This window comes from Marmota marmota, unplaced genomic scaffold, assembly GCF_001458135.2.
Source record: "Marmota marmota marmota unplaced genomic scaffold, marMar, whole genome shotgun sequence".
Taxonomy (NCBI): domain Eukaryota; kingdom Metazoa; phylum Chordata; class Mammalia; order Rodentia; family Sciuridae; genus Marmota; species Marmota marmota.
Genome location: NW_026000102.1, coordinates 5158443 through 5182672, shown reverse-complemented (window position 1 = coordinate 5182672; position 24230 = coordinate 5158443). Strand labels below are relative to the sequence as shown.

Sequence of the window (24230 nt, the reverse complement as noted above, 5' to 3'; positions counted from 1 at the left end):
GCTGTGCCCCGGTGGCTTCTGCAGATGCCCCCCACTAGGCAGACGGAAACTGTATCCTCCACCTAATGCACACGCTCACCTCGATGGTGGGCGGGGGTGCTCGTGGGTGCCCTCTCAGCCCGCCCACCCGAGGGCCTGCACCACACTGGCCAGCAGCACGGCTGCTTCACTCACGAGGGCATGACAGCGGCCACCCAGAACCTTCTGCTCTAGACCAGCAAGGCCACTGGCCACACAGCAGGCTGGACCTGGGGCGAGGGGCCCTGTCAGCAGACGTGAGGGCTCCAGGTGGATGTCACTGACGGGATGCCACTGAAGGGAGGTGGTCACGCCCATGTGCACCTGCAAGTCCTGCACCTCCTCCCACGCTGAGGCCCCCGCTCTCAGCCTTCACTGGTGGCACCATCCACAGCGCCCCACCCAGGGACTTCTATCAGCCACCACAGAAAGCCGAGACTCCCAGGACACCCCTGCCCCACCCTCAACTCCCGCAGGCCCCAGGGCACTGTCTGCTGGACTACCCCCAGCACACTCCAACTTGACATCCCTGTCACTGGGCAGCAAAGGCATGGCCACCCCACAAGGTGGCAAGGACACGCAGACGCCACCCTCTGGCAAGGACAGTGACGACATGCCCAGCTCACACAGTGCTGACCTCGACTCTACTGACTTCTTAACTTCTACAGAAACAGAAGGGGAAACCCAGTGTCCTCCTCGCCCACACGAGGTGTGGCATGCTGCTCCTGGACACTGGTGCAGAACCCCAGGCCACAGGCATCTGAATGTTCAAAATGCAGATGTGACAGTGAAAGATGACCAGCTGCAGTGCACACAAGGGGATCCCAGGGTCATGGACCGAGCCTCCTCGGGGGCACGGGGAGATGAGAAGCTAAGCACGGGCAGGGTTGCAGGAGAACAAAACAGGGACAGAGAAAAGGGGGCACCAAAGGCCACGACCCAGTTGCTGGCAGCACTGGTGACAGAACAGAGGACACACCAGCTATAGCAAGAAAGCTGAGTAGCCTGGAGCCAGGAGGGAGTCACATGGAGGGGCTGCAGCCACAGCAGGGCCAGCCACCGCCCCTGCACCTCCTGCCCTGCACACAGCGGCCGGCAGGCCACAACTGCAGGGTGTCGCACAGCAGGACCTGTCCGCAGGAAGAAGTCAGGTCCGCCAAGAGTCGCCAAGGCACCGCCTCCTCAGGAGAGCTTAGGAGCTTCTCTGGAGGCAGACGGGCCTGGGAGCCAGGCCTGGTGTGGACCCAGCTCTGCTCATGGCCCTGGACCAGGCACTGCCACTCTCAGTTTCCACAGCTGAGCAAGGGGGGAGACCATGCCCCCCCAGCCTGTGGGTCTCGCTACCTGCAAAGTCGCTCTAGAGTCACCGTAAACCCTGAAGAGGACGCAGGCCTCGCTTGGCTCCCAGGAGAGATGTGCAGCACACATAGGCCACGAGAGCACAGTCCTAAATCCTCGGAACAGCCTGGCTGTGCATTCCACACTATACTTAGCAAAAGAACACCTGGGGCTCAGGGGCCACCCTACTAACAGCCACCATCCCCATCTGGTCACCCTCTCTGCTGAGTGTCCCCTTGTTCCACACCAGCCAGGACGTGTGCCGCAGACTCGTTAGCTTCCCATGGCTCCGCAAACTCCCACCAGTGGCGGGAAGAGCTGAGTCTTGATTTGGGGATGGAAACCAGTTGTGGTGAGCAGGTGAGTCCATGAGCACAGGATCCACCGTGAGGACCGAGAAGCCACGGAGAATGGAAGTTGGACGCGGAGCTGGCGAGCGCCTGGTAACACTGGCCTGTACATCCAAGAGGGGGCGGGGCCCACACACAGCTGCGTCCAGCCAGGCGGGCACACATCTCCACTGCCGTGGTCCATCCTGACAACAGACCTGTGGTGTCTGAAGCTGGACCAGGCTCACCTACCACCAGTGCCTGCTGCTGGGTTTTTTCCCCCAAGAAATCTCAACAACTAAGGACAAGGACCTCCTTTCAGGAAGAGCCACCCTGGTGCCCAGTGCCTATTCCACAGGGCAACAATGCAGCAGAAGGAGTGGAGCCACTGGGCAGCTGGCCAGTGGCAGAGCCCAGTGATCCCAGAGCAGCCCAGGCCTGGGCAGAAAGCAGACTTCCATGGCCATCCCCAGGGACCATGACCACGACTGCAACCCAGGACTGCAGAGCGGCAAGGAAGCCCCACGGAGGAAGAGGAGCTCCCTCCGGGACACCAGAGGAGCCCCGCCTTCTAGGTCTGGAGGCGCTGGGAAGCCAGGGCAGGGCTGGGCATCCTATGAGTGTCGCAGACTCTGGGGCAAAGTGCCCAGCTCCCAAGCCTGGCTCCATCGCCCAGGTGCTCTGGGCCTCAGGAAGCGAGACTGAGGAAGAGCAGTGGGGTCGGAGCAGAGCCTTCTCTCCACGTACGTGAAGGACTGGGAAAGATCAGCGCTTCCAGGACGCGCTCCGAGGGAGGGAAGCGTGGGCTTCAGCTGAACTTGGGACAGCAGGTCCCGAGGCAGGAGCAGCAGCTCACGTGCTGGCACTTTGCTGGCCCATCTCACTTTCTCCCCCAAACAGTCCTGTCCCCATTTTACAGAGGGAAAACAGAAAACAAGGCCTGGGGAGGGCAGGCGGGGCCGCAGAGATCTGAGGTCTCCAGCAACAGAGGCTCGCTCCACCCCCGAAACCATCAGGCCCCAACGAACACCAAGTCCCAGCCACACAGTGACCGGACGGACCGCCAGTGCGGTCACCAGACCCAGCCCCCACAACTCCACCCATGCACTGCTCACTCTCCACCCACCTCCTGGAAGTGGCCAGGCGCTCGCTGTCCTCAGGCACTTTGGGGATCACAGGCCTCTCCCTGCAAAGGGGTGCACTCTTTCCTCCAGAGCTAAGGGCACCGTGAAAACTGGACCACCCCTCCCTGAGCACCCCACATGGCCTTGGGTTCTAGTTCTGGAAAGCCCAGCTGGACTTCCGTGAGCGGGCGTCCTCACTCAGGGAGCCCGAGCTACCCTGGCTTAACCTCACCAGCATCCCGGCTGTGACACCGCCACACACACGGGACCTCTCCGCGTTGGGAATCACGACCTTGTGTGGCCCGACAATGACACAACAGAAACTTCACCTCTGTCCTCCCACTGCTGCATGTCACAAATGAACCTAAAATCCACCCCTGCAAGTGAGCAACGAAGAGCGCCACTAAGAAAGCCCAGTCAGACGGTCCTCCCCGATGCAGACCATCATCTGGCGGAAACCCTTTCCACGGGACAGTCACGAGGGCGCAGAAGCTGCTGGGCAGAACTCGGGGCAGAGCCGACACCTGGGTGAGCACTCTCGGCACTTTCGACCTGGCACCCTGCATACCAGCCGAGGCTGCGCACCCGGGCTTCTCTTCCAAAACTGTCACTGGGGAGCCAGCAAGAGCCACATCCCATGGCTCGGCTCGGGAGCACCTGCATGGAGTCAGCACTCTCTACCCACCCACCCCAGGGCTGCACTGGCTCCTCTTTCAGGGTCCCTGGCTCCTTAGACTCACTAATGACACATGAAGTGCCCTTCATTTCTGCAGCTCCTCAGGCACCACCCGCAGGCGACCAGTGCCTCAGCGCCAGACTGGCTACTCCACACAGGAGAGCGAAGCCAGGCCGGGCTGAACACCAGTGCTTCAGGACAGCCCTGAGGGGACTTCTCAGCTACCTCCTGCTTCTCCATCCTGAAGCCCGATTTTGGCCACCAGCTCCCTTTGTACCCCAGCTCCCCACAAGATACTGAGAACAAAACAGGTGTTTCCGGGATCCGAAGTTTCTGTCACCACCCCACCCACAAGAAGCAGCAACTCCACGGGGACCTGCAGATGCTTCCTGTCCTAGCTCAATCCCACAGACACCTGTGCACCGTCACAGAGAGATGGATACACCACCGGCCCCCAGAGCACAGGTCAAGATGCCCGCCACAGTGACCCTAAAATCCACATGCAACAAGGTCCTCAGCATTGGCACAAGCAGGACAACACACCACAGTGGAGCTCAGGGTCCCCTGGCCAGGGCCCAGGACATGCCCAGGGCAGCGAGACGGGGCCACAGCCCAGCAGGCAGGGCCAGGCACTGGTTTTCACCCTTCACTCAAAGCAGGGGCAACGAGGCCCACTTGTCTGGCCTCCCATTTGGGGAGGTCACAGGTAGGACTCACACCAGGGGCTGAGGAGGACACTGTAAGCTCAGGGCTGGGAGGCAGAGTGGGCAGCTCGGGGTTAGGGGCTCGAACTTCAGCTGGAGGAGATGAGAACATTCTGGAATGGCGAAGGCAGCAGCTGCACAGTGGTGTGAAGGTGCTCACCCCTGACAGTCCCCCGAAAGACAGCTCAGGTGGCAAGCTGCACGTCATATATATTTCACCACAACTGAGAAGTTATAATGACGATGAGTTCCTAAAACTAGGGCACAGCAAGGGTGGGACACAGCGATAGTGTCTTTGCTGGCCACCATCATAGGGAGATGGACGATGTGTTTTATGAGAGTATTTACCAGAAAAGAAGGCAAAGGTGACACAAGGACGGCAGCTCACTCCCCAGAAGGGACAGGGACGGATGGCCTTGCTGCCTGCTCCCCAGGCTGGGTGCTGAATTAGAGTGGGACTGTGGCCACTCACCCACCTGGAGGAGGCTGGGTCCTCTGAGGTCCAACCTTGAACCACAGACCCAAAGGAGCCTCACCGGTTTCGCTGTGAGCGGGGAGGAGGCCAGGGACCCGCTGCAGCCCCGACACCAGCAGGTTCTGGGGCACCAGGTGGAAAGCAGGCTCCAGCGGCGGGTGCAGCCGCAGGGTGTACAGCAGGCTGCAGCTCTCGATGAGGGTCATGTGCTTGTTTTCTGGGGAAGAGAAAACATGGGGCTGAAGCCAGGGCACTTCTGTCAATCAGCAAGAAACAGACTCGGGGTCACCACCACTCAGGGAGATCGTCTTGTCTAAGGAGACAGGAGTCCTTCTGCCCCGTTAGCCTAGAGATGGAAAGCACAAGGGCCATTTGTTTGGCTTTTGTTTGTACGTGTGTTTGGGATTTTGTGCATTTTGTCTGTTTCTGCAGTGATGAGAAAGCTCCTCATCCTCCTTCCTGGCTGTGAGGCATTTCCTTAAATTCGTGTTCTGTGATTGAATCTGCTCGTGTGTGGACACTTGGGTAGCTCTGTTTGCTGGCTGAGCCTTGCCACAGGGGTAGCTGGGCTGAGGGAGAGGAAGGCTGGACCGAGGCTGATCCAGCCCAGGGCCTCCGGCGTGCTAGGCAAGCACTCAGCCTCGGGGGGCAGCTGGCGGAGGAGAGTTCACTCTCAATCTCCATACTTTTTCAGACCTTTGGAACTCTGAACCATGTGAACCACCAGTGAAATGCCAACGCAGTGGCTGGACGGGCTGCTGGCTGGAGGCTGGTCCTCTGCACCCACTCCCACTCAGAACGGAGCTTGCACATAGAATTGTGGGGGTAGAACCCTGGCAGCCCTGGATACTTCAGGAGGGAAAAATCTTAGCAAAGAATAATTAAAGTCAATGAAAAAATAACCTAAAAGCAATCTTTATAAACAAAATTAACTTTCCAACTGATTGCTTCCCATCTCAAGATTTTCACCAAATTTGGGGGCAGGGGGTGCCATTGAACATTCTAGCACAGGCCACAGTGTGCACACACAACTGCTTTCAGGGCGTTGGGGCCACATCTCTAATGGACAAGAGGCATGCTCCCCAGCAGACCCACCTCCTGCCACTCTCCCCTCCACCCTCCCTGGGGCCTGGCTCAGCATCTGCTCTGGGCCTCCGGGATGTCCTTCCAAACAGCCCCCACTACAGGCGCCTCGCTGCTCATCCTCCAGGTAGGCAGCATCACAGGGGGCCACACCTCCCAACAGAAGCCCAGTAGGAAACTCCCCTGCTGTGGGGCACCAGTCTGCAGACATCCCCATCAGGTGGGCACAGCTGGGAAGGCCTCACTGTTAGTGATAACCAATGACTTCAGTCAGGGATCTTGCTGCTCAGCTGCTTCATCTGGTAGGCAAGGTGTCATCAGAGGCCAGGAGGCCTCCTCCTTTCATGTGGCTGACAAAGGCCACACCCCCAGCTTGCCTGGCAAAGCAGGGTGGGTGCATTTCAGTTTTTTAAATTATGCAAAAAGCCAAGTCCATGACACATTTGCCAGAAACTATTAGATAACTGTGCTAAGCCGAGGGCAGATGACATTCAGGCACATGGCGGCACACGCTGAGGCAGGAACATGCTCAGGAAAGTTGCAGTCTCTGCCCGTGTGGCCAAGGACAGGCTGGTTCTTACGCTCCACAGGGTCTTGCAGAAACGGGTGCAGGAGGGCTCTGGGGGTGCCATGGTACAGCCTCAACCTGGAAAACAGGACCAGGGAACCTCGTCAACCATCCAGCTTGCACCAGGCACCAAAGGCCAGATCTGCTTCTCCCACACCTCTAGAGCCTTCTAATGCTGCCAGCCCCGACCTCTGCAGGGAACAGGCAGCTGAGGACAATGTCGGTGGCCTTGCCCAGAGCTCCACGACATGCCGAGCATATCGGGCACACCTCGGCCCAAGGCCTAAGGAGCAAAAAATGTCCAAGGGAAAATCACCAAACTCCAGCGTCCCAAGAAAGACAAGGTTTAAGGGACTGCTGTGGCCTATTGCCAGAGCAGTCTCCTCCATGATGACTTCACCCCAGGAACATTTGGCAGTGTCTGGGGAGGCTTTGAGCTATCCTAACTGGGTGCTGGCATCTAGCAGAGGGAGGCCAAGGATGCTGCCAAGCATCCAGAATTCACCGGTGGCTCCCTAACCCTAACCCTAGCCCCTAGCCCTCACCACCCACCACAGAACAGAGGAGGACCTGCCTGGATGTCAGGTGGTCTACACACACGGGAACTCTGACCCTGCTGAGACGCTATGTGTGACCTTGTGCTATGTGTGACCTTGTCCGTGTCTGCACACCCAGCTCCTAAACACGTCCTGCAGGCAGAGGCGTTTCTGCTGCGGACCACAGACCACTTCCTGGGGCCTGGGTGTGAAATGCACATGTTTCATGCTCAAGAAGCAAGAGACACACTATCCTCTCTCGGCCACAGAGGAGTGGACTTGGGACCTGAGAGTGTGAATAATGTGCCTGGACCCCACAGGGGACAAGCAACACGGCAGGGCTGGCCCAAGTGCATGCTACATCAGATCCAACACTCACAGTCAAAGCACAACTCCTCAGCTTGCTTAGAAATAACAAACAAACAAAAAAAATAATAGTAAAATAAGCAAAAATCTCTTACAGTACACTATTATGAACACATAACAAACTTAAAGCACTCTGATCACCAAGAGCAAGCTGTTAAGCCACAGTGAATGAGGCTGGGGACCACAGAAGTAGAAAAACAAAGCAGATACCGTTTGTCCTGGGAAGCAGAGGTCGGAGAGTCAGGTTTATTGCTGAAGATCCGAAGAATTCCAAACCCACAGGACAGTGACTGGAGGGTCCCATCCTGCTTCCTGCCTTCAGTGACCACTTCCACTACAGCCACGATATTTGGGTGGTTTAAGGACGTATGGAAGTAGAAAGGCTGCAAAACAGATCAGAGGCCGCTAGGCAGAGGCAGTGGTGGGCTACGTCCCCAGCCTGCGGGGGGGGGCAGCCGGGGAGCAGGTGCCAGACGCACTTCAGGAGCACACCACAAGCACCAGGGACTGTGCATGAGCCCTCATGTGCAGCACCACCCCTGATGGGGAAAGAACAGCGCAGGAGGCCACCCCCCAGAGTCTAGCCGGTGTCAGGGCTTCTCCCGCCAGGGGCTGACACCCAGGCTCCAGACACTTTGCCTCTGCTCAGGACCTTTCAACCCTGGGAATTCCACCTTGCAGATGCCAGCAGGCCTCGGGCCTCCTGGGGAAGAAAGGCTGGCCAGCTGTGCACCTGCGGCAGGGGTGGTGACTCCAGGCAGGACCGGTTGCCTCAGCCCAGGACAGAACAAGCCCTCTACAGATGTACAGGTCTGCTGACCCTCCCCGGCCCCAAGCCCAGCCGACTCTCAGTACAGAACTCTCATCCCGACTGCCACTCTCCCCTCCACACTCCCTCGGGCCAAGCTCAGCCTGTCTCAGGAGGTTCGTGACAGTCCACCTGAACTCACTGTGTGCACACCAGAAGGACCCCTGGATTTCTCTAGGTGCTAAGTCTCCCCAGCTCAGAGCCTGACCAAGTCTTCTATGATGACCTAGAGATCTTGCTAAAAGATGTGGGGGCCTAGGCCAAGTAGAGGCCATTCAAACTGATCTCAGCAGATGTTCCCTTTGTAACTTCTTCATCCCCAACATGCAAGTGGGGGCCTCTGACTCCTGCGTCCCCAGGGCCTGAGGGGACCTGGAGAGAAGCGAGAGGTGAGGCAAATCATCTCCCTGTTCGACACACTCTGTCTTCCTGCGTCGGTCAATGAAGCGAAGTTACCTGCAGTTAAAACTGACGGAGGCGCAGGCTCAGAAGGTGGAGCAGAGCTGCTGGTCGCGTCTGCCAACCCACGGCGTCCGGTATCTGTGTGCACAACACTCACAGGTGACACTGAGCTGGCTTCCAGACTGAGTGGGTGTAAGGCTGGGTGAGAGCCACCCCCCAGAGGCAGGGCAGAGGCTGGCCTGCACCCGACTCCCCTATTAACGGGTCATTACCATAGTGTCACCGAGAGAACGTTTACTGTAATCACTGACTGTCAGCCCAGGATAACAGAGAGACACATTCAGACATCCGCCATGAGATATAAATCGCCATTCCATTATCTTTTATTGCAAAAACGATGAAATGATGACCACTCACAGCTGACAGGTGGTTGGACTGGGAGAGTCATGTTTCTGCTTCAAAGACTCAGCAAGGTTTAAGAAGCCCCACCACCGCACAGCCAAGTCTGCACTATCTCACCTGTATATTTACACCTGTGCACTTCGGTTTTATGAACACTGCACAGCTTCTGTTTTGGCAGTAAAACAAACATTTTAAATTCCAATATGAAGCAACACTCATCTCCTAGCTTAGAGGTCACCTTGCAATTAAGTGCTCCACCTGAAGCAGTGGAGGGCTCAGATAGTGGCTGCTCGCTCACCTCCAGCAACCATCACTGGGAGGCGGAAACAGCCCAGAGGACAGGCTCTCAGCCCAGTGGCCAGCCTGGAACCTAAGAGCACATCTTTCTTGAGAAGAAGCAGCCATCCATGGCAGCTAGCAGGCTGAAAGGCAGGTCAAGTTCAGACAGTCCTGTCAGTTCCACTGCTGACTGACAAGGACACACTCTTCCAAAAATCATTTACTGACCATCAGTGTAGGAACGGCTCCACGCTAAAGAACTCATGAGGAACCTGGAAAACACAACCCAGCCTTAGCCAAGTTCAAGGTTCGCTGGCTTTATAAATGACGGACTGCACAGCTACCGACTGCAAACACTGCTCAGGACCCTGCAGTTCTGAGACTCAGGCAGGAGCCTCCCGAGAGGGAAACCTCTGCACAGCTTGAACCACCACCCCACGCCATCATCCCCACATAGTCACGAAGTCACGCTGACTGCTTCACCTGCACCTTAGAGCCCTGCCTTCCTGGGAAACAGGCTCAGCCAGAATCCCAACAGCACCCCACTGAGACACACCTGGGCCCAGTCTAGGGGAATTTAATTAACACCAACACCACACGTTTTGAGAGAACAGTTCTATGCATCCACTGGAACTGCATGATTAAGCGTTCAAGTCAAGCCCATCCAATTACCCGCGGGAGAAGGCCACTCAAGACAGGAGAGACGGCTCCAGTTCACCCTGCATCACCTCCCACTCATCTGCACTGACAAGCTTCCTCCCTGACAGGATAAACAGATTCATAAATCATTTAAATGCTCCTGTCCTAATGCCTACATCTTCAAAAACACGGACACCACTCGCCTCAGGCCAGTTCTCCATCTCTCACCCACGACAAGACTGAAACTGGGCTCTGTCGATGTGTCTTTAGGAAGAAGCTGCACCAGGCAAGCGACCAGCCCCTGCTGACATGTGCCCTGAAGGCCAGGGAAGAACTGAGCAGAAATCAAACCAGCACCTTCCCAAGAACTCACTTAAAGAGGCACCAGGGGCAGAGCACCTTCGGGAGGACCAACTCCCCACCAACACCTCCCGGCTTCCACCTGCAGCTCGGCCTCACACCGGGGCTGTCTGCCTGTCCCAGAGCCCACAGCTGACCGCCCAGCGCCGCCAACACAGCTGAACAGCTCTCCTCCAGGACGCACAACCTCAAGTTCAAAAGCCAGAAGCTTCCACAGCAAAGGGTCCCAATGATGGCTCCGGCCCTCACCACCCACTACAGAACAGAGGACCCACCTGGATGGTGTCGCGGTGAGAAACCCTGGTCTACACACACGGGAACTCTGACCCTGCTGAGAGCTACGTGGGACCTCGTCCGCATCTGCACACCGGCTCCTGAACACGGCCTGCAGGCAGAGTGGTCCACCAACCTCTGCTGCGGACCACGGACCACTTCCTGGGGCCTGGGTGTGAAATGCACATGCTTCATGCTCAAGCAGCCCCTGCAAGACACACACTGTCCTCTCTCAACCACAGAGGAGTGGACTCGGGACCTGGGAGTGTGAATAACGTGCCTGGACCCCACAGGGGACATGCAATAGGGCAGGGCTGGCCCACGTGCATGAGCCAATGCTCAGCAAAGCACGACTCCTCTGCTCACTTAGAAAAGCAGGGAGGAGACACAAATCAAGGAGGCTCCCAGAGCCTGTATCACGAGCACACAGGACAAAACCCACCACTGACAGTGCTCCATGTCCCCAAACAAGTGGCAGTGCCATCACCATCCAGCCAGACCCAGCGCTGGAACACCTCTGGAAATCACCTGTGCGGGCCCCGCTGGAGGTCAGAGGCCCCGGGAGCGTTCCCGCTGAGCCAGAGAGGAGGGTGGCCCTCGCGGAGGGGAGCGCTGCCGGCCAGCGGGCAAGCCGGGGAGGCTCCTACAGGGACACGGCTTCCTCAGAAGCAAAGCCACAGCTGCTGTGCTATGACCACTCACGTGAGGATGTGGCCTCCCCCACCGCTGCAGGAAGAAAGCCTGAGAGGCAGCGCCTCCCGTCAGGCTGGGGAAGGGCTGGGTTACCCTCGGGCTCCCTGACAGCACCCACTTCTAAAGGCACCTACATGGCCTCACTACCTGACCAGCAGGGGCAGCCCAGTCCTGCCGTCCCCTCACTGTCATGGGTGGGGCAGACAACCCATCCCCTGAGGGACCAACAGCCGACCCCTGAAGGGGTCCTGGACCAGTGCACACTGGACTGAGAAGCCCCAGAGTCCCCACCCTGTGACACTCCTCAAACCAACAGGGGGAAAATCGGCCTGCCACAGGAGGCAGGACCGCGGTCAGCTGCAGCATGAACTGGGGGAGAGTTCTGTCATCTCCAAAAGCAGACGTGGAAAACGCAGGCCCCCGGCCAGGGTGGACTGGAAGGCACTTCTTCAGAGGCTAAAGGAGTTACTCATCGTCTCAGAGGAAGCAGCTCTTCCCTGCCAGGGAAGGTCGGAGGAGAGCAGAGCTCCAGCTGGAGCTGACAGGGCTGGGCTGCTCGCCTGGGTCCCACCAGCAGGGCCTGGGAAGAGAACCGGGGTACAGAGCAAAGAGTCCTCCTTACAGAAAAAACACTCCCCCAGGCTCAAGGCCAGAGTTCTTTGTTCAAAGTCTTTTTGAGGGGACAGTGTTGTCACGAGAGCCTCTTCTCTCAGGGCTGCATGCACAGTGATGGCTCAGTGAGCCCAGAGCAGGCCAGGTGGGTCCATCCACCCACACGTAAGCTGGACAACCAGGGTGGCCCCAAACGCGACAGCCTCCTGCTGGCAGCTCACTAGCTTCACACCAGGTCACCTGGGCCACTGCAGATGGAGGAACCAGGAAGACCTGGTCAAACCTCAGAACCACCTTTCTCAAAGCCAACAGGACTTCCGCAGCTGCACCCCCCAGGCAGGCAGCGGGGGCAGGTGGCCAGCACGCGGCTGCAGAGCGCCCAGGCCGAGGCCACAGCACACACTCAGGCGGTGGAGGGCAGTCCTAGTTACCTAAACTGAGCAGGCCTGCTCTCTGCGCCCTGCATGAAAAGGAAGTGAGAGGAATACAGGCAAAACACCCTGCCAAGCGGCTGTCAGGCGGGATGCTTCCTGGGCCACCACTGGCCTCTGCTGCCCACAGTGGGCACAGCAGCTGGGGATGAGTCAGGGGCGCCAGCACCCGCTCCTGCCTAAGCACACCCCGCCTGCCCTGCTGACCTGCGGCCTTCTCCACTCAGGGACACCTCGTCACTGTGGCTCCCTGCGCGTCCCCGCCTCCGCCCTGTCCCTGACAGTGCTCCCCACTGGTGACCCTGACCCAACAAGCAGGCTCCTCAGACTCCCCACTTCAGGTGTGAAGCAGCAGCCTGGAGGGACAGGGCTCGGTCACATGCTGCTTTCTGAGTAAAACCCCAGTGAAGGACCTGCAAGAAGGACTGCAGGACCCTGCCAAGGAGGTCACCTAACCAGGGCCACCCCTGCCACACTGGCCTGGCCTGCTGGCCCAGGGCCTGTCTGTCTCGCACTGCAGACCCCAGCCGCAGCAGCTCTCCCCCAGTGAGACCCACGGTGGCTTCAATCGCTGTGCTTCCTGCCCTGGGGGTGGCCCCGACAGACTGCATGATGGGCGGCCGGGACAGACTGCACGACAGACTGCATGACCCCTCACCCAGCACCTGGAGAGCCACGACCATAGCCTGGGCAGACAGCCAGTCTCAGAGCCAGTTGGGGACCAGGGGACTCAACCAGTGTCCATTCTAGCACACAGTCTGGAGCCAGGAGCACAGGTCTGGGCCACACTCTGCCACCCTCGACCAGGCACGTCACTTCACTAAGTCTCAATTTCACCACCTTAAAGGACAGCAGGAGGCAGCAGTGGCAGATGAGACCACCCATTTCCTTACTTTGTTCCAAGAACCCTGAGACTCCTCACAGGTGATGGGACCCCCGGTCCCTCCTGCAAGCTGCTTCCACACCAGAGAGCTTGGAGACAAAGTACCACACCATGCGCTTCCCACCCCTGAACCCGCTGCCCCACGCCCTTCCTTCGGGTGGGCCTGAGATGCACTGGTCCCTTCTGGGCTGGCCCCATTCAGATGCCCTCAGAGCAGCCCCGCCCACTGTCCCAGGCGCACCTCGTCGAAGACGATCCTGGATGGCTGCCTCGAGAGCTGCTGGACCGGCCTCGCTGAGGTTCTCCATGTCTTCCCAAAGAAGTAGCGGTAGGTGATGTCAAAGAGAGACACGCGCAGGTGGCATTCAGTCTCGGACAGCACCTCCAGCACAGCCTAGGAGACAGCAGGGAGGAGCCTGAGGAGCCCTGAGAGCCGCGAGCCACCCCACGCCCATGGCGGACACTCTGGATGGCACTGAGCACTCAGCCTCTACCCCACCTGCTGAGCCACAAGCAGCCCAATTTCCTTTCAGGAGCCGCCTCTCTCCCACGGCCACTGGTCTTGGTAGGACTGCAAATCCAGCGCTCAGCCCTCTCCCCAGCCAATCACTCAAGTTCCTGGAACAGACGCTGACTTAAGGTGCACCCAGAGCCAAGAGGACATGAGCCAGGGCTGCAGACGCAGACATGTCTGCCAGGATGCAGGCATGGAGCTGCTGGCAGCCACTCTGCCACATGGGGGAGCCAAGAGATAAGAGAGAACAAGTCCAGAGAACAAGTCCAGATGAGAACCTAGATCAAACCACACCTGAAGCTTATATAACTGGATTTGTCTGTGATGAGAGGTAGTAAATCACCTCTGTCTAACTTAAGCTTAACATTTCAGATTGATTTGGTTACTTATTTGCAGTCCTCACAGGGCCAGAAGCTCTAAATTCTCAACTTGCCAGAATTATTCTGGGGTAGTATTAGTGGAAAAAAACAAAAACAAACAGATCTTCAATGAGTAAGAAATCATAGCTAAATTGCTTGGGGGGAGCTTGATTCTTTTTCTCTTATGAAAGATTAACTTAAAAGTATCTTTGGCTTTGTATGACTCATTTTCACTCATTGATAACAATTTGAAATAAAACCAAGGAGATGAAATCTCTAGATTTTGTGACAGTGTGACTCTACAGTCTCAAGATGACCTAGGAAATTGATGAGGTGAAGATGAGACTATGGAGACTGTTCATATTATGATTCAAAACCACTTTCCACTGTGGCATATAGGCCGCTCAGAGTGACGGCTCTTTTGGTAGGATTGATCATGTGTCCAGTGTTGGAAGGCAATGGTCACTGCCGTATCACCAGTGGATATTTTGACTCTGGTTCCCTCAGCATTGCAGCCCAACCTGTAATCAATAATGAGTATTTCTTGGTATTTACTACACAGGACATTTATTTATACTCAATAAACAGTCTTCACAAGAAATCATAGCTACAAAGACAGAACAAAGCAACCAGGAGACCAGCACTTGCACAGCTCGGCTCAGCCTCAGTGCCCCTGCTCCTGGGAGGCCAGCACGAGGCTCCGCTCCTGCCCGGGACGGTCTCTCTTTCCCTTCACTCACGGCCATTCATCAGACATCTATTCTGTGCCAAGAACAGGGACACAAGGGACAACCAGGCAGGCAAAGCTGCTGTCCTCACAGGTCCACTGGAGAAAAGACTTCTCTGGCCGGTCAGGAGAACGCCCCTGAGCCAAGCCTGGGGCACCTGGGGAGGATGGACCAGGTCGAGGGACAGCGACACCAGTGCCCTTCAGGGAGAACTGGGGCCTCTCTTCGACTCTGTGAACCCTAGTTTCCTAGCTTCTACATTCTGCCCTGGCTTCTGCGGCCTCCCTCCCAGGGCGATCCCAGAGCTGGCAAACAGGCTGCCCGTGAAAACATCTCTGAAGGCAAGCCACCATGCAGTCCTGCCTGCCCCTCAGCCCGCCCAGCTCTCACACCCCAGGAGACTGCGCCTCTGCCCTCCTGGTCCCAGGACCAGGGACCAGGCAGCTGGGGCAGCCCCTGTTCTAAGGCCACTGAATCATTCCAGCTGGCCAGTCCTAGGCCTGCCTACTCTGCCTCACACACGCCTTCCTGCAGGAACCCCAGGACCGGCTCCCCCTAAGCCGACCAGAACCCCTCACCTCCTGATGGACCCTGTGCACGCGGTCACCTTCCTGCCCTCAGGGAACCCTCACAAGCCCTCTTTCATTGACTGTTGTCTCCTGATCCCAGGCCTCACCAAGCCTGAGAAGAAACAAAAGCCCAGGGACATTCTCCAATGGTGCCTGCAGACTGCAGCAGATGGAGAGGGGAGGAGGCGGGCAGCTGGGAGGCCACAGGAGTGGGCCTCATGGAGCCCACTCAGAAACTGGCCTTGCCTCCCACAGAGGCCAGAAGACACAGAAAGACCCCAAGCAGAAACGGCCCGTTCTGATCCAGGATCTAGGAAAAAGGCGGCTGCTGCCGTGGGGAGAGGTGGAGGCCACAGCCCTCTGCGGACAGGAGGCAGCAGGAAGGGCACTGGCTAGCAGCAAGTGGCCCTCAGGCTGTGTCCTGAAGGAGCAGGGGCAGGCTGGACGCAGAACAGGAGCGGGGAGATAGAGGGAGAGGGCGGCCAGCTGCCTCAGATGGCCCTGCATTCCCGGGTCCAGTTTGGAGTCCCATGTCCCTAGTGAAGGACGATAGCACACCTTCTGTCTGGGACAACTGGAAGGAGGTGGCATCGATTCCAGGGATGGCAAAGACAGGGTGAAGTCTGTGGAAGATGCCGGCTCAATGCTGTCCTCCCGCTGTGCAGGGCCACTGTTCCACAGAGGCCTCAACTGCTGCCCCTGCACCGCCCTCCTCCCCTCCACACCCAGCCTCCCCTGACCAGGCCACCCAGCCTCTCCAGGCCCTGCCCTGCCTTTCCCCAGGGGCTGTCCAGCTCTCACAGGCTGACTGACCACTATCCCCAGGTGGACAGCAGGCTGTGAGGAGGCAGAAGGCTGGCTCAGGGCCCAGGCCAGGCCACAGGAGCAGGGCTGAGCCCCTGCGCCTCCCAGTGGGAGTCCCCAGTCTCTCCTGCTCCCTCACCCTCCTGCCACCTTCTGGGAAGGCCACTGCTGCCATTGCTGGCTTTGACTTCAGGACCTGAGCATCATCTCTATGTCCCCGCACCGTTCCAAACAGGTGTCCAGTAAACGCCAACTGAACCGAAAGCCATCCCAATAATGAGATGACGTCATGGAGTGGGAGAGTGAGAAAAAGACACTAGGACCATCAACAAAGTGCCTGAGCTTGAGGCCAACCCAGCTCCATCCCTAGGCAGGGCTGCTGCCACCCAAAGCCACCAGACTCCGAAGAACTGCAACTATATACCTGGTGAGGCCCTCTAAGCCACATCTGCCCCCAGTCCTGTCTCCTGTCGCTGCTGCTGGATTCTTAATGTAGAACTGGCTTTGCATTACTGCAGGGACTCCACGGGACATGATGTCCGTCCATCTGTCTCTCTCACACACGGGGTCTGACACCCCTACACAGGACCATGATGTCCGTCCGTCTGTCTCTCTCACACACCGGGTCTGACACCCCTACACAGGACCATGATGTCCGTCCATCTCTCTCACACACGGGGTCTGACACCCCTACACAGGTCCATGATGTCCGTCCGTCTGTCTCTCTCACACATGAGGTCGGACACCCCAACACAGGCGGTTTGTGCTACTATTCTTGAGCACACTGGTCTGTATTTTCCCGGGAGTTTCTTGGCTGATCTGGGCATCACTGGCCGTGCCCTTAGAAAGGCGGTGGGAAGCAGCCCTTGATCCCCTTTTCCCTCGGAGAACCTGTCTGCAATCACCATCCCTCCTCCCCCTGCCTAACAGACTCTGAGGTGACACGTGATGGCCGCGCCCTCACTCCTAACGCTAGGAATCTGTGTTTTCTTTTGTCACCCCTTTTGAGCAGTCTTTCTACAGAGTCATCAATTTTACGAACCATCTCAAAGGACCAACTTCTTCCTCTTCTGCTCATTTTGTCTATTCTTGGTCCCTGAATTGATTTCTGCTCAAATATTTACTATTGCCTTATTTCTACTTACGTTATCTTTGATTTGATCTTTTCATCTAGGTTCTTAAAAAGGAAACCATGATCTCATACCTTTCTTTTCTAAGACAGCCGCACAGAGCTATGAATTTCCCTCAAACGACTGATATAAGCAACACCTCACAAATTGTTACATACTCTCCGATTATTCAGTTCAAATAATTTTCTAATAGCCCTATAATTCCATTTTTGTTTATGTACTCATTTGTTTATCTTTGTAATGTCCTGCACTCGTCCAGGGTGACTGCGCACACAGCCTTTAGCCTCCAGTGCGACGCGTGCATGACCTTTGCTCTTCCGGAGCGACTGTGCACCTGACACGCTGCCCCTTTACTTCTACCCACGCCAGCTTCGGCATGTGGGAGCCATGTTGCAGGGGCCACGCAGGAGAGCTGTCCCAGCCAGCCCAGCAGCATGCGTTGAAAGGCCAGCCTGCCGTGCTGAGCTCGGCTGGACCCTGGGAGGTGAAACGGAGAGCTCCCACCAGCTGCCTGATGAGTTGGCCATGGCGCCTCCAAGGTGAAACCCTGGTTTACGCTGAACACCCGCTTCCTGCCCCGGACCGGCATTATGGTCCGTGCCAGGCAACATTCCCGTCTGTGGCCACATCTCACTGCACCCTGCTGAAGTCACCGGGGCACCTTTGTAAGCCTGTGTCCTTCTGCCTGCCGTAGGTGTCCCTGTGTCCTCTACTGTAAGGAGACTTGGCTGTGCTCCTCTTAGAGGATCATCCCCCAACGGGTGTTCTGAGGGCCCCAACTGAGGTGCAGACACACTTAGGGCTGCTGCATCTTCTGGACATGATTATCTGATGAAATGCCCCTTTTTATGGGTTGGGTTGTGGCTCACTAGAAAAGCACTTGCCTGGTGGACATGAGGCCCTGGGTTCCACCCAAGAACTGGGGGGGAAAAAGCGTCTGTCTTCAACTCTGGCCACAGCTCTTCACCTGGACATCTGGGGTCAGACGTCAGCACGGTCACCAGTATTCTCACGCTCAGTATTTGCATGGCTTATGCTGTTATACTCCCAGCTTGTCTCTGTCTTGGTGTTTAAATACACTTGTCATGTGTAATGTGGTCTCAAATCACATCTTTCACATATGACTTAGGATCAGTTATCCCACTTATAGAAATTATTCTACAAATATATGCATATGCTAAAAAAACGACAAAACCAAACTTATTTACTGAAGCATTATCTGTAACAGAAAATGACGGGGAAAGTTTGGAAGTTCATGAGTTAGAGCCTTGCTATATAAACAACGGTTCACCCTCAAAGAAATACTATGCAGTTTTACAACAGAGTAAGAAAATTTTCATGTAACAACATGAACAATCTATAAAACATGGATATTTTTTTTAAATAGCAAGGTGCTAAGCAAGTTATCATTTAGTAACAGTAAGTTATCATTTAGATTTTAAAATGAAAAAAATACATATTTCCATAAATATATTTTATGGAATAAAATATTTATAAAAGATTTATTGTATTGGCTTAGAATTTCTGGAAAGCTATACCAAAAACAGGTACCACTGGCTATCTTCCTGGGTGGGGACACCATGGGTGATTCACTTTCCCTGCCTATCCTTGTGAATTTTTGAACTTTTGAAAAATAAAGTGAAGAAATAAAATTTCCTTCAAAAAATTCCCAGGAGGACAGAAGCAAGGCTTTCCTGTGAGACAGGGCAGCGGAGCGCCCAGCCGGGTGGAGGCCAGGGTGGCCATCAGGGCAGCTGACCAGCTGCTCTGGGGTTCTGCTCCTCTCTGGGATCCAGCAATCGCTGGCACCGGCTTCCCAGGGCCGCGAGGGTCGAGCAAATCCACCCAAGAAAAACCCAAAGAAAGAAGCCATGAGCACAGCGGCCATCCCAGTACTGGACGGCAGACGGCAGACTCCACAAGGGCTTGGAATGAGCGACAAGGACACTGGTGACTTAGCCAGCCGTCCACAGGCCCACACTCCATACTCTGTACTAACGTCACTCCAACCAGCTACAAAAGACGGCACCTTGGCAGGCCAAATTCAGAAAGCACGCGCTCACACTACAGGCTGGATCCTTCTCATGCCACCTGCAGGTCACCACTTGGGCTCACCAAGACGTCCACCGCACAAGGGTCCTGCAGATGGCAGCACAGGAACACTGACTCACCCAGCAGGTTCCTCGGCAACTGGGGCACAGACTGGCTGTGGAGCCCACAGGACAGGCCCTGAGAGTGCTAACTGCTACCATATATCCACATATTGTGCTCAGACAGGCCACAGCCACCAGGTACCAGGCTCAGCCCCCTGCGCCCTGATTGCCAGGCTGAAATCAGGACACAAGGAAGAACGCACAAGGCCACACACTGAAACAAGTTCACTCAGAAATATCCCAGGAAGTCAGACTACCTGGGTTTTCAACCGTCCCACTGTGGGCAGAAAGAAACCCCCACCCTGTGTCAAAGGCACTGAGTCACTGACTGTATGTGCTCTGTGCTGATGGGCCACTTCACTTCCCAACCCGCCAAGGCCAGGGTCAGGGGTGTGGTGCTGAGATGCAGGAGGTAAGTGACAATCAACACGTCACCTGGAAACCTCACCTCAGCCGGGAACACCTGGCGACACAGAGCTGACGGCATTACCTGCTTGACCAGTGGACCCTCGAGCCACTTCAGGACACACTGAAAGGCCGTCGATTCCTTCAACAGCTGCCGTGCTCTCTGGGGGTGGGGAGGGACAAGCGTGCTCTGGGCAAAGATCCTGTGCCAGTCGTTCATTCTGCCCACCAGACCCTTGCTTGGGCCTCCAGCATGACCTGCTCCATTTGTGGAAGAAGAGAGTCAGCAGGGCCACAGTGCCCACAGTAAATCTGAGTTTCTGAAAGGAACCTCCACCCCTGAAGCCCACCACACCCCAGTCAGCAGCCTCCACTGCCAGCTCACACCATGCTGCCCCCAGGAAATGTGCCCATCTTGACCCAGAAGCCCTCCACCCCCACCATGGACACATCGAAGCACAGACACCCTGGCCCCAGCGACCACTTAGGGACGCCACATGCAAGGCTGCTCTGTGCAGCTGCGAAAGCCAAGCAAAGCAAAAGAGCTCCAGGGTGAGTGGCAGCTCAAGCCCTGCCCTAGTGTGGACTGTCTTAAAGGGAGCCCAGGCAGCATGACCCAATCAGAGCAGAGGGTGCCAGCCTCAAGTTGCCAGGGCCCAACTGGGAGCAGTTACCTGAAGACATAGGTCAAAAGGATGAAAGGCTGGGCACAGTGGCACATACCTGAAATGCCAGCAATCAGGAGACTGAGGCAGAAGGACAGCACGCTCCAGGACCCGCTGGGCAATGTAGAAACACCCTGTCTTAAAAAAAGAAAATTAAAATTAATAAGAGGTGGGTGCAGTGGCGCACACCTGTAATCTCAGTGGCTCAGGAGGCTGAGGCAGGAGGATCCCAAGTCCAAAGCCAGCCTCATCAAAAGCAAGGCGCTAAGCAACTCAGTGAGACCCTGTCTCTAAATAAAATACAAAAAAGAGCTGAGGATGTGGCTCAGTGGTCAAGTGCCCCGAGTTCAATACCTGGTACCAAAAAAAAAAAAAAGAACAAAGTAGGAGTGCCTGATGTCATCGGAGCCCTGGCTTAACAGCTCCCTAAAACCAGTCACCCCAAGACAGTTGAGCTACGAACAAAGTCTCTTGCTACCAAAGCCAGTCTGGGATGGGTTTCAAGTGTTGCCAGCTTCTGAGGGGCCTGGCTGGTGCTCCCCGGCCAGGTGCTCCCCAGCCAGGTGCTCCCCAGCCAGTTGCTCCCCAGCCAGGTGCTCCCCAGCCAGGTGCTCCCCGGTCCTTCCAGCCAGGCAGGATCCCATCTTCTCCTGATGTCCTTCAGCTGACCCAGAATCAAGAGTCGCGCCTTGGCAAGAGGCTGGATTCCGACACTGAGACGCCAAGCAGAATGAAAAGCAGTGGGCTTAGCCTTCTGAGAACACAGCTCCCCAAGTGTGGTCCTGGGGCACGAGGTCACAGGATCTTCCTAACACCCAGCTGTCCCTGGTCACTTTCCCCAGGCTGACATCTATGTTGACGGAGCAAAGGCAACTAGGATTCAGCTGCAAGGCCCAGTATCACCCGCACATGGCACCAGACTCTGTCCTCATGGAGTCTGTCCCCACACAGGAAAACACCAGCTTCACTAGAGAACGTTCCTGCAGGAGCTGGGAGGTTATTAATGTGCCACACCTTGACAGTTGGCGTATACGTCAAGATTCAACGGCAAAATGAGAAATCCACGGGAAGTGTTTCTGCTGCAGACTAAGGCCCTGGTCATCCCAGGGGAGGCCCTGCAGGGTTGGGCAGCCAGCCCGGCTTGCTTTTCCTATTCATTGACACATTGTACTAAAGACAATGAGAGTAGAGCTAAGGTTATTCAGACTTGGATACCTGCGGACACTTTCTCTAAAGAAGTGAGCCTGACACTTCAGGGAAAATAGTGGCAATAAAAATGGAATTTTCAAGCAAAACAGAACTGGGCACATTTGTACCCTGCACCACAAGGCTGAAAGCTTCACACTTAAGACTTTCCTGAAGAGGAGAGAATAGGAACAAATGTGACCTTCAGAAACTGTACAGTTACACATGGCCGTATTTGGAAGGTCTGCAACACTTAGCCAAACAGTATCCTCTAAGCGAACGATGTATCATGGTGGAAGCAGGGTGAGACCTGAGGAGGGCAGGGCCAGAAGCCAAGAAATGCAGTGGCCTCAGGAGCTGGTAAAGGAAGGGGCCAGGCTCTTCCCCACCCTGAGCCTCAGAAGGGATCAGCCCAGGGACGCCTTACCTTAGCTAGTGAGGCTGATTTCGGACTGCTAACTTCCAGAACTGGAGAATAAATGTTGTTTCAAGCCTCTGAATTTGTGGTACTATGTGACAGCAGGCACAGGAGATTCACACAAAAGCCCACAACCAAAAGCAAAAGAGGCCACCAACGCCAACTCAAGAGCCACCTGCTTTGCCAGGACCTCCTGGATGCTCCCTGGCTGGCCCTCGGCTCATATGGCCCCTGCACGTCACCTGTCTTGCACTGACTGCTCCCAGGCCAGCTCCTGGCAGGAGGGAGCCTGTTCCTCCCACATCCTTGGCACCCCAGCAGAGCACAGTTAACATTCACAACCAAAATCAAACAGCTTCAGGGAAGGTGACCTTTGTGCTTTTTTTTTTTTTTCTGGAAAAATGCTGTTTTCTGGTTGCCTTCTTTCCTGAAATTGGAGGTGGGCACTCGTTCACATGCATGCCTGATGGAGAAGGCGGCACTCCTGGCGCAGGCTCCAGAGGGCCCAGTCACCTCACTTGCATCTCCTCTCTTCCTTGGTGACAGCAGGGACAGTGCCACACTTGGTAGCCACTATTAAAGAGCATGCAAAGTGCCAGGCACCCACACGGGAGACTGCCTTACCCTCACTGCCCCTACTGCCCCACGCCCAGGCTGGGAGAGGGAGTGCACCCTGAGAGGACTTGTGCCCACGTGGCTAAAGCTGGGTGGGGGAGGCAGGACAGCAACAGTCTAAGGGACATGTGCTACATGGGACCCCTGAGAGGAGGAACCTAGGCAGCAGGCAGCTCTCACTTCCCCTCCCCCACTTGGCCACCTCCTCAGAGAACACCCTGTCTTCACTTCCACCTGCTCCCAACAGACCTCTACAGGAAAGTCACTGCACACATCAGAGCCGCACACAAGACTGTGAGGTCAGCACTGGGTCCCCAGCAAGAATCTTTTAGTGAGGGCCACTGGGGCCAGATGAACATGAGAAAGAGAAAACCGGGAGGGTTCCATCCTGAATCCAAGTGCCCCGCGAACATTTCCACATCTATTATTCCAACTGTAAGATAAGTACTCTCGTTATCCCTAGTATAAAAATGAAGAGATTGAGACTGTGGAGGTTAAATGGCCAGCCTAAAGCCACACGACTAGTGATGCCCACCCCAAAGTCATTATAGCCAGGCCACCCCTCCCTGCCCGTCAGGAAGTCAGGAGAAGCCAAGGGGCCCAGGGTGCAGAGACTAGTCTTTCCAACATCAGGAAAGACCCCCACCCACCTGGCCTGTTTCCAATCTACAAAACTGAGGCCGTGGAGTCTTTTGGAGTTTGTGGCTATTCAATGAGTATTTACCAAGCACCTACTGTGTTCCAGACCAAGAACAGTCAAAGGTCCTGTTAAGGCTTAGATATGAGGTGTCCCCAAGAGCTTACAAGAAAGTTCAGAGGTGAAGTGATTGGTTGTGAGAGCCTTAACCTATCTGCATTAATCCAAGTGAATGGATTAACTGGTTGGATGGAAACCACAGGCAGGTAGGGTGTGGCTGGAGGAGGTGGGTCACTGGGGGCATGCTTTTGGGGTGCCTGTTTTGTTCCTGGTGAGAGCTCTGCTTCCTTGTTGCCATGTCCTGAGCTGCTTTCCTCCTCCACATCCTTCCCTCATGATGTTCTGCCTCACCTCCGACCCAGAGCTATGGAGTTGGCCAACTATTGAGTGAGACCTAGGACACGAAAGTGCCAAATAAACTTTTCCTTCTCTAAAATTGTTCTTGTCGGGTGTTTTGGTCACAGTGGCGAAAAAGCTGACTAAAACAGGTGCTGTTTCAGAGAATCTAAAATCCTGAGGGGGAGAATGACAAGCAGTCAGAGGAGTGAGGCGCGCATCCTAGGAGAGTGACCAGAACCAGGCAGGCTCCAGTTCCTCCAGCAGCAGTCCCAGGGGCAGGGAGGGGCCCAGGCTCCGTGCAGAGACCCGAAGGCCAGAGATGCAGGCGCCCCGGAAGCTCTGGGGAGGACAGGTCTGACCCGGGGCTGCTGGCGGTCCCCCTTCACACGGTCCTCAGCACTGCGGATCGTCCCCACGGGACGCGCAGTAGAGCAAGGCTAGACAGGTCGCCGCGGAGCGCGCAGGGCGGAGAGGCCCCGAGAAGCCGCCCAGGCCGACCGTGTCGGAACCGGGGTTGGAACAGAGACCCTCCCTGCCGCACTGCACGGGTGGGAGTCCCACTTTCTCCGCAGACTTCCACGTGAGCCTCGCGCACCACCCAGGCGGACACCCACCCGGCGGCGGCTGGCGGGCGGCAGGTCTGAACCGGT

General features: G+C 56.2%; 1 protein-coding gene across 14 annotated transcripts in view; it reads right to left on the bottom strand.

Moving 5' to 3' along the window:
- The window catches only part of Nphp4 (nephrocystin 4), a 91860-nt gene extending 71400 nt beyond the window's left edge, over positions 1-20460 (bottom strand). For 8 of the 14 annotated variants that reach the window (XR_007340809.1, XR_007340810.1, XR_007340811.1 and 5 more), the window contains exons 1-6: positions 19747-19886; positions 17988-18165; positions 13241-13393; positions 7428-7600; positions 6329-6393; positions 4726-4881 (exon numbers count right to left, since the gene is read on the bottom strand). Coding sequence is in view for 11 of the 14 variants with exons in the window: in XM_048783738.1 (XP_048639695.1) it covers positions 4726-4881; positions 6329-6393; positions 7428-7600; positions 13241-13393; positions 17988-18131 (691 nt within the window). In the remaining 3 variants the exon portion in view is untranslated. Of the gene's footprint in view, positions 1-4725; positions 4882-5900; positions 6394-7427; positions 7601-8481; positions 11654-13240; positions 13394-17987; positions 18166-19746; positions 19920-20384 lie in introns of those variants that run through there. The other 6 variants (XM_048783737.1, XM_048783743.1, XM_048783739.1 and 3 more) reach the window with 6 other exon arrangements.
- Positions 20461-24230: the final 3770 nt, after the last annotated feature.